Genomic DNA, 12,697 nt, shown 5'->3' on the forward strand with positions numbered 1-12,697 from the left:
TGAGGTGTCATCAAAATATGTTTACTTTCAAAGCTGCAGCTCCTCCTGAAGTAGACGCTGCTGAAACTTTCTGTAATTGTTTGATACGGTCGGAGAAATCGGTAATCCATTGGATGACTGTACAGCCTTGGGGTACTGTGTATTGACGCCAGTGAGAAGGTAAAATTCCTATAAAATAAAAATACATAGTTATTTAGTATATGTTAACATATGTGCAAGCACACATATGCAATTTTAGAAATTGTACTTTATAAAATTTAAGAAAACAATTTACATACTAATTTGTAAATCATTGTCATCAATGAGTATCAATTTTACAAGCAAATGTATTATTTTTATTAAAGTGAATTGTCTAATTGGGATATAATCTGGATTAAACAGTTAACTGGAATGTCAGTTAAATAAATATAATAGTTAAAAATATAGAAAGTTTAAAATAGATTTACTCTTAGCTAAAAAACAAATTACTGTAGTTGAATGAATAGCTTAAGAGCAAAGGTATTTTAAGAATTCTGCCATCCTTTTTTAATGTATTAAAAAAGAGTGGCAAAATTTGGTAACTACAGTCTTTCCCTCACTCTTCCACCATTCATTATAATTTTAATTTCTTTCACATTATCAGTAACAATTTGTTGAAATTTGCAAACTACAAATGTGTAGCAACATTATTGGCATTTTTCATTATATATTTTTACAGTAAATAATTGTGTTGAACCACTGATTTTACTATTATATTTAGATATACATATTAGTGTAAATCATGTCATCTGTAAAAAATTGTTGCTGTAGGCACATGCTTACTTTGTTTATGCATAAAAACACCTCTACTTAAGAACAATGTCTTTAGTACATTTTAACCAAGGAGTATGTAGAAATGAAAGCTATGAAGATTAGTTTTTAAATGTGTGTGAAATATCAAGTTGAGATTTATAGTTAAAACAGTAAACAGAATCTTATGGTAATGAATCCTACAGAATTCAAACAATTTTGAAAACTCAAATATCATTAATTTTATATTTCTAAATATTCACTGAAAATTCATTTAATTATTATAGCTAACTGAATTTGAAATATAGTTTAGCCCACAATATTGTAAGTAACTATCTTGAAAGCTATGTAATAGAATCAGAAGTTTGTCCTGTATTATGTATTTTAAAGCAACTTTCAATACAGGAAATTGTTCCACATATAAAAATTGTAAAACATTAATACATTAAATTAAGATGAAAATTTTGAAGAACATACTAAAAATTTTACTCTGCTGTTGTGGTAATATGTGATAAAGCAATGTAACATGAGTGATTTACCAGGAATCCTTCCTGGAAAGACTTTGTATGGGAAACTGGACACAATTTAGGTGTTAGACATATAAATCTCCCAGAAATGCAGCTAGTCCATTGGACAACTGTAAACCTGGGATCAGTGTTCAGTGATTTTATCTATTCAACCACTGATGGGCAAAGTTTACTTTAAATTCAGATCTGCTACAAAAATTTTCTTTCTGTATACTTAATGTAAAAACAAAAAAAGATTATTTATTAAATTAATAACCTTTAGCCAAATCATTGATCATACTACGATGATAGTTAGTTTGTTTCTTTTCAGCTTTGCAGATAAGTATCACATCTTCCAAGTCACGTCTCACAATCTGGAGAAGTTTTGATGCAGCATTTACCTAGATCAAAAAATTCAATTTATAATACAGCTGATTTATAACAAAATCATTACTAAAGATTTATAAGATAAATAATACTTATATCTTGATACACACCTCCCTCTCAAAATAACGATATAATGGATCCTTAATATTTTCTACTGTGCGTCTCAATGTTTGTAAACTCTGCGGAACTAATCTCAACCAAGTTAAAGCAGAATTTTGCAATGTTCTCATCCATGCTGGTCTTCCATCAGTTTCACGTTTCTTAACCTCTTGTTCTGAAGAATAAACTACTTCATCATCATCCTCCAACAGCTGCATTTTCAGTAACTTGGCAATTAAATCATATGCTGCAAATTTAATTTTGAATGAATTTTCCATAATGTGAACTTAAAAATTTTTCATATTTGGAAATGTTACCTCGTGTAGTCAGCAAAACTTTCTCTGCATTATTTGGAAGGCCAAGCCAAGATGGTGTTTGGCGATCTGAAAGACTTTCTACCCAATGCAAAAATTGGTCCCTTCTAAAAAACAAAGATAATTTAAGTTTAAAAATAATTTTTTAAAGTAAAAACCAAGATTTTTACCTTATGCCTTCAGGCATAATAATTGCTTTATCAGATCCATCTACACCAGAAACTAATGCAAAGTCAGGTTCAAAACTTTGTGACGTAAATAACTTAGAAAGGAATGAGTTTAGTAGACGCTGAAAAATTTATAACATCCAGTCATTCTTCTGAATTTAGGTATTATTTTCAAATTTTTAAAATTCAAATGTTCAAAATTACCTGATCAAATTCATTATCAATTTTTCCACCATATATACACTGACTAAATAAAATACCAAGAGCATCCCATGGTACCTTCTCAGGAGGCAAATTGGAACGTCCCTGTTAAACAATATTTTTGAGCAAGATTCATTTACACAAACTTAATAAAAACAGCATCAAACAATATTTACCATTGCAACTGTTTCAATCCAGGTATCCAATGTATCACAAGCTACTCTGAGATCAGATTCATTAAATTCATAACGTTTAGACCATCCCAAAGGACAGTATCTTAACCTTTCTTGAACAATGGCATGGAACCAAGCCAGTAGAAAATAAAGTCGTGCTCTTTCACCTGGAGCCTGTTATAAAAATGATCATATATACAAAACTAATCTTAGAGTATTGTAAAAGAAAAGTAAAATAAAAAATCTATTTTCAGTGTATAAAAAAATTAAAGCCTAACCTTCATCATACGTTGAGCAGGAACCGTACTAAATGTTCTAAGCAAATTTGCTTTTATACCTGGAGGTGGTTCAAAAACAAATATACGACCAGCACGTAAAAGATTGACAGGAACCTTAGGATGAATTTCTAATGTTAAAAATAAGCGGAATGATGGATGTGGTAGCAAAGTATGTAATTTCTTCTCCAACTGCACCAACCACTGAGGTGCCAGATGAACATTCTTTAACATTACCCATCTGAATAATTTAAAATAATAATAAGAATTTGAGTGAAAATTCAAACCAAGATAAAAGATTTACAAACCTTCCAGTTTTAGCAGCTGAGTTAATGGCTTTTTCAGCTTGATTGAAACCTTCTGCAGAACCAATAGCTATGGATGTAATACTGGTACCTAGTTCAGCTGCTAAATCATCTACACGCCCACTGGCATCATAACCAGGTACAGAACACATGAGAACAGGAGTGCTTGACTTAATCTGAATATTTCCACAATTGTTCATTTAACATATTTTAATAGATTGGTTTTATAGAAGTGAGTAATAATATTACCTCATTTTCAACTACATTTGCAAGGTCAAGTTCTAATTCAGAAGCTTGAGTAAAAGTAGATCCAAGAACAGTCTTGACAACTTGATGTGCTATGGATATGACAGAGTCAGGTCTAAATGCTTGAATTACCAAAAGTTGATGCATAATTACTCCTGTGGGAGTGAGTGGTCTATCATCTTCCCATAATACTGGGATATCCTGTTCAGGATTGCTACTTTCTATCCAATTTGGAAAGTTCTGAAATTTTGAAATAAGAGATAATGAAAACAATCCTAAAATTTTTAAATACTGTAAATGAAAAACTGTTACTCTAAATGAGCTCCAATAAAACAGATTTATGTTGTTATAAAACATTATTTTATTTATTTACTTTTTAAAAAGTTTTAAACAAACATTACAAACCTCATGACTATCTAATTTACGTTGTAAATTTTTAAAAGCAGGCAATTTGGACAAGGCAGTTGCATTTTCCAACTGGTCAGGATTGAGTCCAGCCATATGAATTGTTGGCTGACCTGGTAAAATTCCTTCTTTTCCTCTTAAGAAGTGATGGAATTCGTGTTCGAAATTAGGTTCGCTGAAAGATCAATTCTTATGTAATTATTAAATTTTAAGAAATGCATGAAATTATAAGCATTGCATTATAATTTTTGAATACAATGAAAATGGTAATGCAATTTATTAAATTAGACAGAAATTTTATTTAAGAAAATTTTCTTGACATTTTACTAATAACCAAACTCCTACTATACACTGTTTTTTTTATACATAAATTGATATATAAAACTTAATAATAGTCCAAAAGATTAATTGTAATAAAAATAGGTCAAAACCAATTACTATTAGTCTCATTCCATATGTAAAGTAATAGAATAACAAATTTTATAAAATAAATATAGAATTTGAGAAGATGCAAACTGCCATGTTGTAGTCAATTGTAAGTCCTTTACTCTACTGGAATTTTTTTTTTTTTTTACAGAAAAAGTAATTTTCACAAATAACATCTCTTAAATTTTAAAAATAAGAAAACCATACAATACAGTAGAGCATCGATTATCCGAATCAATTGGGAACCTTGTTCAGAAAATCAACTTTTTGGATAACTGATTAATAATGTAGTTTTTCGTACATAATATAGTATATTAATAATGTTAAAATTTTTCTCAGTTGCATGTCACTTCACATTGAATTTTCTTCGATGTTAAGCCTAATAAAAATTTTTATAATAATAATCATGGCTATTGTATCATTAAAAATTACTTCTTTATTTTGCACAAACAAAATAAATACATTGAAAAATATAAAAACAAAAAATTATACTTTATTGATCGGTGTTCAAATAATCAATGCTCTACTGTAATTATAAATTTTTAAGTTGAACAGTTTGGTTGATTTTTTCAAAGAATTTGGCAATTTATTATGTAAGTAATCTGGTAACCTTGAATGCTGAATAGACTTCAGTCACTGTTTTTGCCTATTTAGGGCCTATTTTGTCTACTGCATTGTGCAGTTTATACAGTATGAACAAATTATTGCATTCCATAATTAATTATGAATGGAAAGAAGAAATACTGACCAGATAGTAAACTGTGGTATTTTTCATTTATCATTCTTTTGGGGGTCAATAAGTAAATGTCAGTAATAGTTCTATATAGTTAATACTTGAATGAATCATTTGATCATACTATTTTCTACACAGTTTTTCAAATTATGTGAATCATAATACTATTTTTATGCATCTAGCCTAATGTGATTTTACAATTATTGTGTGCTCTGAAATTTAAATAAAGATTAATTCTCAATTATTCATATATTATGCTAAATTTGTTTTTAATTATTAGAATTTTCATTAAATTAATATGATATTTTAAAATTTAAATACTCAAAATTTAGTTTTTAATACAATAACTAAAATGTTTATTTTTATTAAAACCTAGTGAATTTGTTTTCAATACATTAATTATGATAGTCAGTTTGAAATAAGCAAAAATTATTTATTACTAAAAATTAGAAAATTAAAAATAAAATAATCTGTCAAATAGTTTCTAAAAACTTTATATATTTCTGTTTAAACAAATTTTTGAAATTTTGCCAATTGAAATAATTTTTATTTTCGATCAGTTTAGAAAACAGGATGATTATTTAAAAATATATTACATGACATATAAAGTCTAAATGCTTTAATAATTTACAAATAATAATAAATTAAACTAGTTAAATTTATTTAAATCAATTTATAAATTGTGTGCATATTCATATTTCAATACATTCAAAGATAAAATGATTCTAAAGCATTAAATATAAAAAACAAATCAATAAATTCTCACACAATTATTATAAATCTTTTCAAGTGAAAAATCTTAAAAAGAAAATAACCTTAATTTGTTGTAATGTATGCAATTAACTAATTGTCCTCAGGGATTCTATTACAAGAAAGATTTTACCATTGCTGAACTAATGTACTAAATGAAAAGATTTTGGTTTGTGTCTAATCAATAATATTGATAAATTTAAATATTCATTAAACTACAAACCTTGAAAGCCCTCTGAGATAAATTTTACATAATAAAAGAGCAAATATCAGGCGATCTTCGTGAAGGACACCTCTTGTTACACGATTATACACTGTCTATAAAAGAATAATAGTAAACCATGTAACTGTATTTATAATATTTTTGAATATAAAAATTTAACTTAATTTTACCTGGAAAAGATCAGAAGTAATGATAGAAAGTCGAGAACTATAATCAGTAATGCCTGTTAAATGAGTATTATTGGTAAGGACATCATTGTACATGTCCAAGAAAAATTGCAAGGCATATTGGTAGAGAAAATGAACCTGAAAATAGTAAAAAATTTTCATGAAGTGCAAAAAGTTTTATTAGTAAATTACTAATTAATTAAAATTGAAAACTCATTCCATTAAAAAATATTTACATGATACATAAATTATGAGAAAATTTTAAACAAAATGACAATTTGTTAATGAAATATGTCAAATTCAAAAGGTAAACTCAAATAAAAGTTTATTAAATACACAAAATTAACAGAATACAAAGGTTACATAAAACAGATCTAAAATAATCAAAAACATACTTGATGTAATCCTTCTAAAGTAAAGTAAATGCTGCTGCAAGCTTGAGATAATGGTAAATACTGTTGAGATACAGTTTCTACTTCAGCCATAACTTTGTCAGTTTCCTCTACTTTGTGTGAGATTTCAGATGCTTCATGTTTAAGTTTTTCCAAAGTGCCAATAACACTATATTGTTGTTAATATTTGTAAATGTTAATATTTAAATATTTGTATATGTTAGCATTGTTTATTAAAACTAAAAAACTTACCTGTCATCATCTAAGATACGTCCTTTAGCATCATTTAATGCTTGTAACAATGACTTCTCTAGTTGCCTTAGACGAACATGAAATTCACCTATTATGAAAAACAAAATTGTTGCATAACCTTCTTTTAAAAAATATTGGAATTATTTTCAAAAATACAACAAACAGATGTTCAAAATTAACTGTGTGTAAGTAAATATTTTGAAACATTAATCCTGCAGTTTCCTAATATGATTAAGGCAGGACATTCAAAAATCAGTAACTAATATCAAATAACCACTGGATTATATCAAGCTACTTTTCCATGATTATATTTAATTAATTAGTAAATAATTTGTCACTAGAGGGAGGTGTTAGGCACCATCTCTTATTAAATTAATATTTATTAAATAATTTAGAATATTCTGGAAGAAAAGAATTGGCCCAGAATGAGACTCGAATCCACAACTCCTGCTTACTGTGCAGATGTATTGCTAATTATGCTATCCGATCCTCCAGACATATTTAAATATGATATAACTATCCTTGGTTACATACAATGCTTGATTAAATTTAATAATTACATAACCAAAGATGGTTATATCATATTTAAATATATTTGGAAGAGGCGATCAGACTGGAGGCTTGAATAGTGTAACTGGCAATGTATCCACATGGTACAGTAAGACTTTGTTTAGTGCTTAGGATGCATTTCTAAATGAAACAGCATTAAACATTATTTTAACCCCACATTAAACATTCCCCATTATTTTAACCCCACATTAAACATTCCCCATTATTTTAACACAGTAAATAGGGAAAGGGAACACATAACCAAAAATAAACAGATTTTACTTTAATTTTAAGTTATTTTTATATTAATTTTCATAATAATATATGTTACATAACACAAACATATACACACAAAAATATAAAGTTCATTTTTGTAACGAAGGTCCTGGCTCTTCTGAAATTCTTGATTATTTTGCAATGACATTGTCTAGTGTCATTTGTTGCTTTCTTTTTCTTTCATTAAGCAAATGTCTGTAGCAGATGATCGCATCCAAAACGTCTTGTCTTGCTTTTGCATGCCTTTCAAAATCTGGATCATTTGCTACAATTTGATCAATAATTTCAGTTATAGTTACCAAACTTTTACTTAGGAAATCTGTAGCAAGTTCTTTAGGTTCTATGTTTTCAGAATTATTATTTTCCAGTTCTACATAAATTCCTTTTTCTGCCAGTTTTTGGTCATCGTTGATAAGGCTCTCACTAGAAACCTGCAGTAACTCATCAATATCCTTCTCGCCTACATTTCCTAGTCCTGATGTATCGATTAGGTTGACAATTTGGTCAGCAACAAGCTCTTCTCGTTGAGAATCCTTGAATACCTCAATTCCTCCAAACTCCATTCATGCATTTATCAGTTAATTCTTGCCAAGTGAAATCGATATTGCCTATAGCATCCATGTTATACTTTTTCCAAAATTGTACCAAGTAAATATAGATTTAGGAGAAGTACAGCACTATCTATGACAAACTGCCACCTTTTGCTGATTGGTTCGTGTTTGGGAATAATCATATTATATACGAATCAATGAAATGCTGTGATAATTTAAATCAGTGTAAATTTTCAGCTTTTTAAGGCTTTGAGCAGACCATGTTATATTGAATCAGCATTAAATAAGGTCTTACTGTAAATGGGAGTTGAAGGTTCGAGTTCCACTCTAGACCGATTCTTTACTTTCAGAATACTCTAAATTATTTAATAAATATTAATTTACCATATTTACTTGCATATAAGATGAGGTTTTTATTCATTTTTCACTGCTTCAAAAACCTAGGTCGTCCTATACGCGTGAGCAAAGGATTCTTTTCGTTTTACGATAATTTTTGTAAACTGTGTATTTGTGCTTTTTTACTGAATTCTCACCTTTTGGTGTTTAAAAACAAAAGTATTTTATCTGGGTCGTTTGAGTTGTTCTTGTGTATTGTCAGGAGTAAAGATAAATAGCAATATGTAAAGCAAAACTTTTGAATTAAATTCCAAAATCACATGAGAGTCTGATATAAGTTTTAATTCATTCCTATGATTAACAGATGATTATTTGGAAATCAAAATTTGAAGAAACTCGTAAGTTTAATTGACAAAGAGTGAACTCAACTGTTAAGAATTGTCAAAAATGGTTTCCAATTGTCCAGCTTTACGTGAACAAATTATGTTGATATTACAAGATTTTTCCTTGAGGCTTAAAATGCTAGTAATTTTTGCAGAAAATGAGTGCATTTATGTGCAGTTGATATATATATATATATATATATATTTTTTTTTTTTGAGATTAAATGAAATATAATTAGAATTATTAATAAATCTAATTTTCTTTATTTTGATCTTTAAGTCACACCTTGTCCTATATGCAAGGTCATCTTATATCTTACATTCGAGTAAATATAGTAATTGTAATTGTTAAATTTAATAAGAGATGGCATCTAATACCGCCCTGTAGTGACAAATTATTTAGTAATTAATTAAATATAATTGTGGAAAAGCAGCCTGATGTAATCCAGTGGTTGTTTGGCATTACAAATTTATTGTGTTTTGTGATGTTTGTTTATAACTAATATCACACACAAAAATGTCTAGTTTTAATAGTTAAGCAGGAATTTTTTTGTAATTAAATATGAAATATTTTAATAATACAAAAACATGCTAACAAATATCACATAAAATAAATAAAAAAGGAAATTGATAACTTTCAAAAGAAAAAACTAATAAAAATGTTTTTCATATCAATTACAATTAACAAATGTATGTATATTTAAGATTTTTCAAAATTAAAATTAATTACAAGCCTTATTACAAAAATTAATGTTTAAAAATTTACTCAGAAAGTTTTAAATGCAATAGTTAAAAATAACACATTGTTATATGATAATGAGGTTTAGTTTATTATGATAGTATTCAAATAAAAAGTTTCTCTTCAAAGATCATTTTCATATGTGATTTATCTGATATGTTAAAAATAAATAGTAAGAATTCAAATTCAAAATCAACCAACCATATTATCTTTATCCACATTTTTTACAGTGAACAAAAAATTTACCTTGTAATTTCAATAGATCAGATCGTTTTTCATCTATATCAGGCCTTTCTGCTTTCAAAACCTTAAATGCAATTTGAATTAGTAAATATCAAAATTTAATAAAAATTCTTACTCCTTTAATTTGAATACCTGATTTAAACATTGACTCTGTAAACTGCTTCTTGTTACAGTAAAATTAACAAAAGTTACTCTAGAGCATATGTCTGGTGGAAATTCTACCTAAAAAACACAAAAATATACAAATGTTTTAACCAACTCAGTGAAATAAATTATACCTGTATTATTAATTATTTTTAGTAAAATTAACTATATGATAAAAATAGTATATTGCTAGATTAGAACTTTTACATAAAAATAAGTCAAATTACATTTTATATAACTGGAACAAAACTTTAAATAAGTAAGTAAAAGTAAATTATATTTCTGATGATAAAATCAGAAATATAATTTTATTTTTACTTATTTATTCTGTAGTTGTAAATTGTATGATTTAATTTAAAATATTAACTATGGCTTTCAGTAGAAACAGAAAACAAAGTATTAGACACAATGAAATAATTAAAATGCTCAATTTTTATCTATAGTCTACATAATATTTAATAATTTTGATTTTTGATGATATTGTAAGGGAAAAAATTTTGATCATATTTCCTCAGTTATACTACTAAACATTAAACATTTAAGTATAATTATTTTCTTTAGCTTTATTAAGGTTATTGTGCATTTTATTGATAAAGTAGATCAGACTTCAGCAAAAACCTATAGTTTATAGTTTATTTTAAAAAACTGTATATATTTTTATTACATAACTTACATGACTATGAATATTATATGTAAACTTGAAAAGTTAAGAAAGCTACAAGTTTGGAAAAATATCTGGAATTTTACATTTATTTAAATTGAAACAACAATTCAAGAATGATGCATCTATAAAAGCAATCATATATTTTATTAAAATATAAAAGTTTAATTTTTCATAAAGCCAGTCTCAGTTAAATAAGTGCACTATTGTATTATAAATCAATAAAAATATTCAGAATTCTAGAAACTTAAGTTTTATAATTCCTTTGTTAAATTCTTTTAAAACTTATTGAATGCAATACAACTGTATATATAATTTTAAAAAATTCAATTTACAATTGAAAAAGTTAAAATGGATTACTTTAATGAAGTGCTAGATTAATAATGTATATTATAATTCATTTTAATTTTCTTTAAGTGATATAAAACAACAAAATTTTGATTTTATTAAATATTTAAACAATTCATTTATAGTTTGATTTTCTAATATAAACAAAAACTTATTTTATTTACTATCAAATTAAAATACACACACTACAATAAAATACAGACAATCTTAAAAATGCTGTTAAAATAATTTTTCTTACTGTTGGATCTCTTGTGGACAAAAATATACAGAATGAAGGAGAAAGATCAATATCCTGATCTCCAAGAGTAATTAATACTCGACCACCTGTTTTACGAACTTCTCGATTCAACACTGGATTTAAAATTGGATCGTAACTTTCAACATCCTGTTATTGAAAAATCTGATTAGCAAACAAAAAACTTAATTAAATAATTCTAATCTCAAGCACAAACCTGTACAAGTAATGGGTTGCCAAATCTAAGAGCACTTTCAAGATTTTTTCGAAAAGAATCATCAAGAAAACTGAAAATTAAATTAAAATTTTTAATTCTCACTCTTAATTATATTATGAAATTAATAAATATAAACTGTCACCTGGTTTTTGTTATCTTGCGTTCTTTATGCTCATTCATGATATATTCAGTAGCTTGTCCTGATGGGTCAATTATCAGTGGATATCTATTGAAACGCTTCAACATTATGGCATTTTCAGTACACAAATCATCAGAGGGAAGAGCATTAGCTTGCCATCTCAAACGTTCATCCGCAGTAGATAAATACTGAAAGGATATATCATTAATTCATAAATAATTTTATAAAAATCAATTTATGAATTTATTTTATAAAAATAAAACCGAAAAGAATTAAAATTTATTACAGTTTTAGTATTTGAATAAGTTGAAATAAATCTAAACCATTTAATTAAATTTAAAAAAAAATTTAAAAAATTAAAACTAAATGTAAATTTCAATACAGATTTTTAAAAAATGAATTTTTCCTGAATCTTTTTTAATATAGTCAACTTATTAACTTACCTCAGTCCTTGCTAAATCACTTCTAAACAGAATATTTGCTTGTTGCAAATGGGTACACCAATTATTAAACAAATTTTGTCTATATTGCTGATCATAATAACCTAAAATGAAATTTAAATAATGAAATATTTTTAAAAACAATTTGTTACCTATTATATTAATTTTTGAAGAATAACTTAAAAATATTAATTATATTTTTATTAAACATAAATTTAAAAAGTAATATTTTAAGTATAAAACTATTAGCACCCAAATTTTTATATGTCATACTAAAAAATCATCCCATGTGAAAGAGCATTTATAAATGAATTTCTCCATATATTCTTTATTAAAATACAATGTGTTGTTACATACATTTGAAATCTTTATGAAAGAATTAGTTGGCTAAATTGCATAAGTGATACTCTATTAAATTTTAGTAGTTAATACAAGTTCTTATTATTTTTTCATTTATATACATATGTTCTTAATATTTTATTTCAAAGAGATTGCTTATATTGTCACTTTCCACTCTAATAGCATCTTAGATTATCTCATCTTAGGTTGAGCTGACCCATTGAAATAAAAAAACAGTTTGCATTTTCTTAACTTATTTACTCCTTTACTATTTATTTTTTCTTCTATATATGTATATTAAAAATTTT

The 12,697-nt window shown here is 26.4% G+C and overlaps 1 protein-coding gene across 2 annotated transcripts in view; it reads right to left on the bottom strand.

Moving 5' to 3' along the window:
- Dhc64C (dynein heavy chain, cytoplasmic) overlaps window positions 1-12,697 on the bottom strand; it is a 152,304-nt gene that overhangs the window by 927 nt on the left and 138,680 nt on the right. For both annotated transcript variants that reach the window (XM_067271466.1, XM_067271467.1), the window contains exons 66-86: window positions 12,054-12,154; window positions 11,614-11,798; window positions 11,472-11,541; window positions 11,258-11,404; window positions 9,999-10,088; window positions 9,870-9,930; window positions 6,790-6,877; window positions 6,541-6,706; window positions 6,149-6,283; window positions 5,979-6,073; window positions 3,847-4,021; window positions 3,445-3,681; window positions 3,199-3,371; window positions 2,894-3,131; window positions 2,619-2,789; window positions 2,446-2,547; window positions 2,245-2,363; window positions 2,078-2,181; window positions 1,772-2,007; window positions 1,552-1,675; window positions 26-168 (exon numbers count right to left, since the gene is read on the bottom strand). In XM_067271466.1, the coding sequence (XP_067127567.1) occupies window positions 26-168; window positions 1,552-1,675; window positions 1,772-2,007; window positions 2,078-2,181; window positions 2,245-2,363; window positions 2,446-2,547; window positions 2,619-2,789; window positions 2,894-3,131; window positions 3,199-3,371; window positions 3,445-3,681; window positions 3,847-4,021; window positions 5,979-6,073; window positions 6,149-6,283; window positions 6,541-6,706; window positions 6,790-6,877; window positions 9,870-9,930; window positions 9,999-10,088; window positions 11,258-11,404; window positions 11,472-11,541; window positions 11,614-11,798; window positions 12,054-12,154 (2,960 nt within the window). The remainder of the gene's footprint in view (window positions 1-25; window positions 169-1,551; window positions 1,676-1,771; window positions 2,008-2,077; window positions 2,182-2,244; window positions 2,364-2,445; window positions 2,548-2,618; window positions 2,790-2,893; window positions 3,132-3,198; window positions 3,372-3,444; window positions 3,682-3,846; window positions 4,022-5,978; window positions 6,074-6,148; window positions 6,284-6,540; window positions 6,707-6,789; window positions 6,878-9,869; window positions 9,931-9,998; window positions 10,089-11,257; window positions 11,405-11,471; window positions 11,542-11,613; window positions 11,799-12,053; window positions 12,155-12,697) is intronic.

This window comes from Centruroides vittatus, unplaced genomic scaffold (assembly GCF_030686945.1).
Source record: "Centruroides vittatus isolate TY-2023 unplaced genomic scaffold, ASM3068694v2 contig_4, whole genome shotgun sequence".
In the NCBI taxonomy this organism is placed as follows: Eukaryota; Metazoa; Arthropoda; class Arachnida; order Scorpiones; family Buthidae; genus Centruroides; species Centruroides vittatus.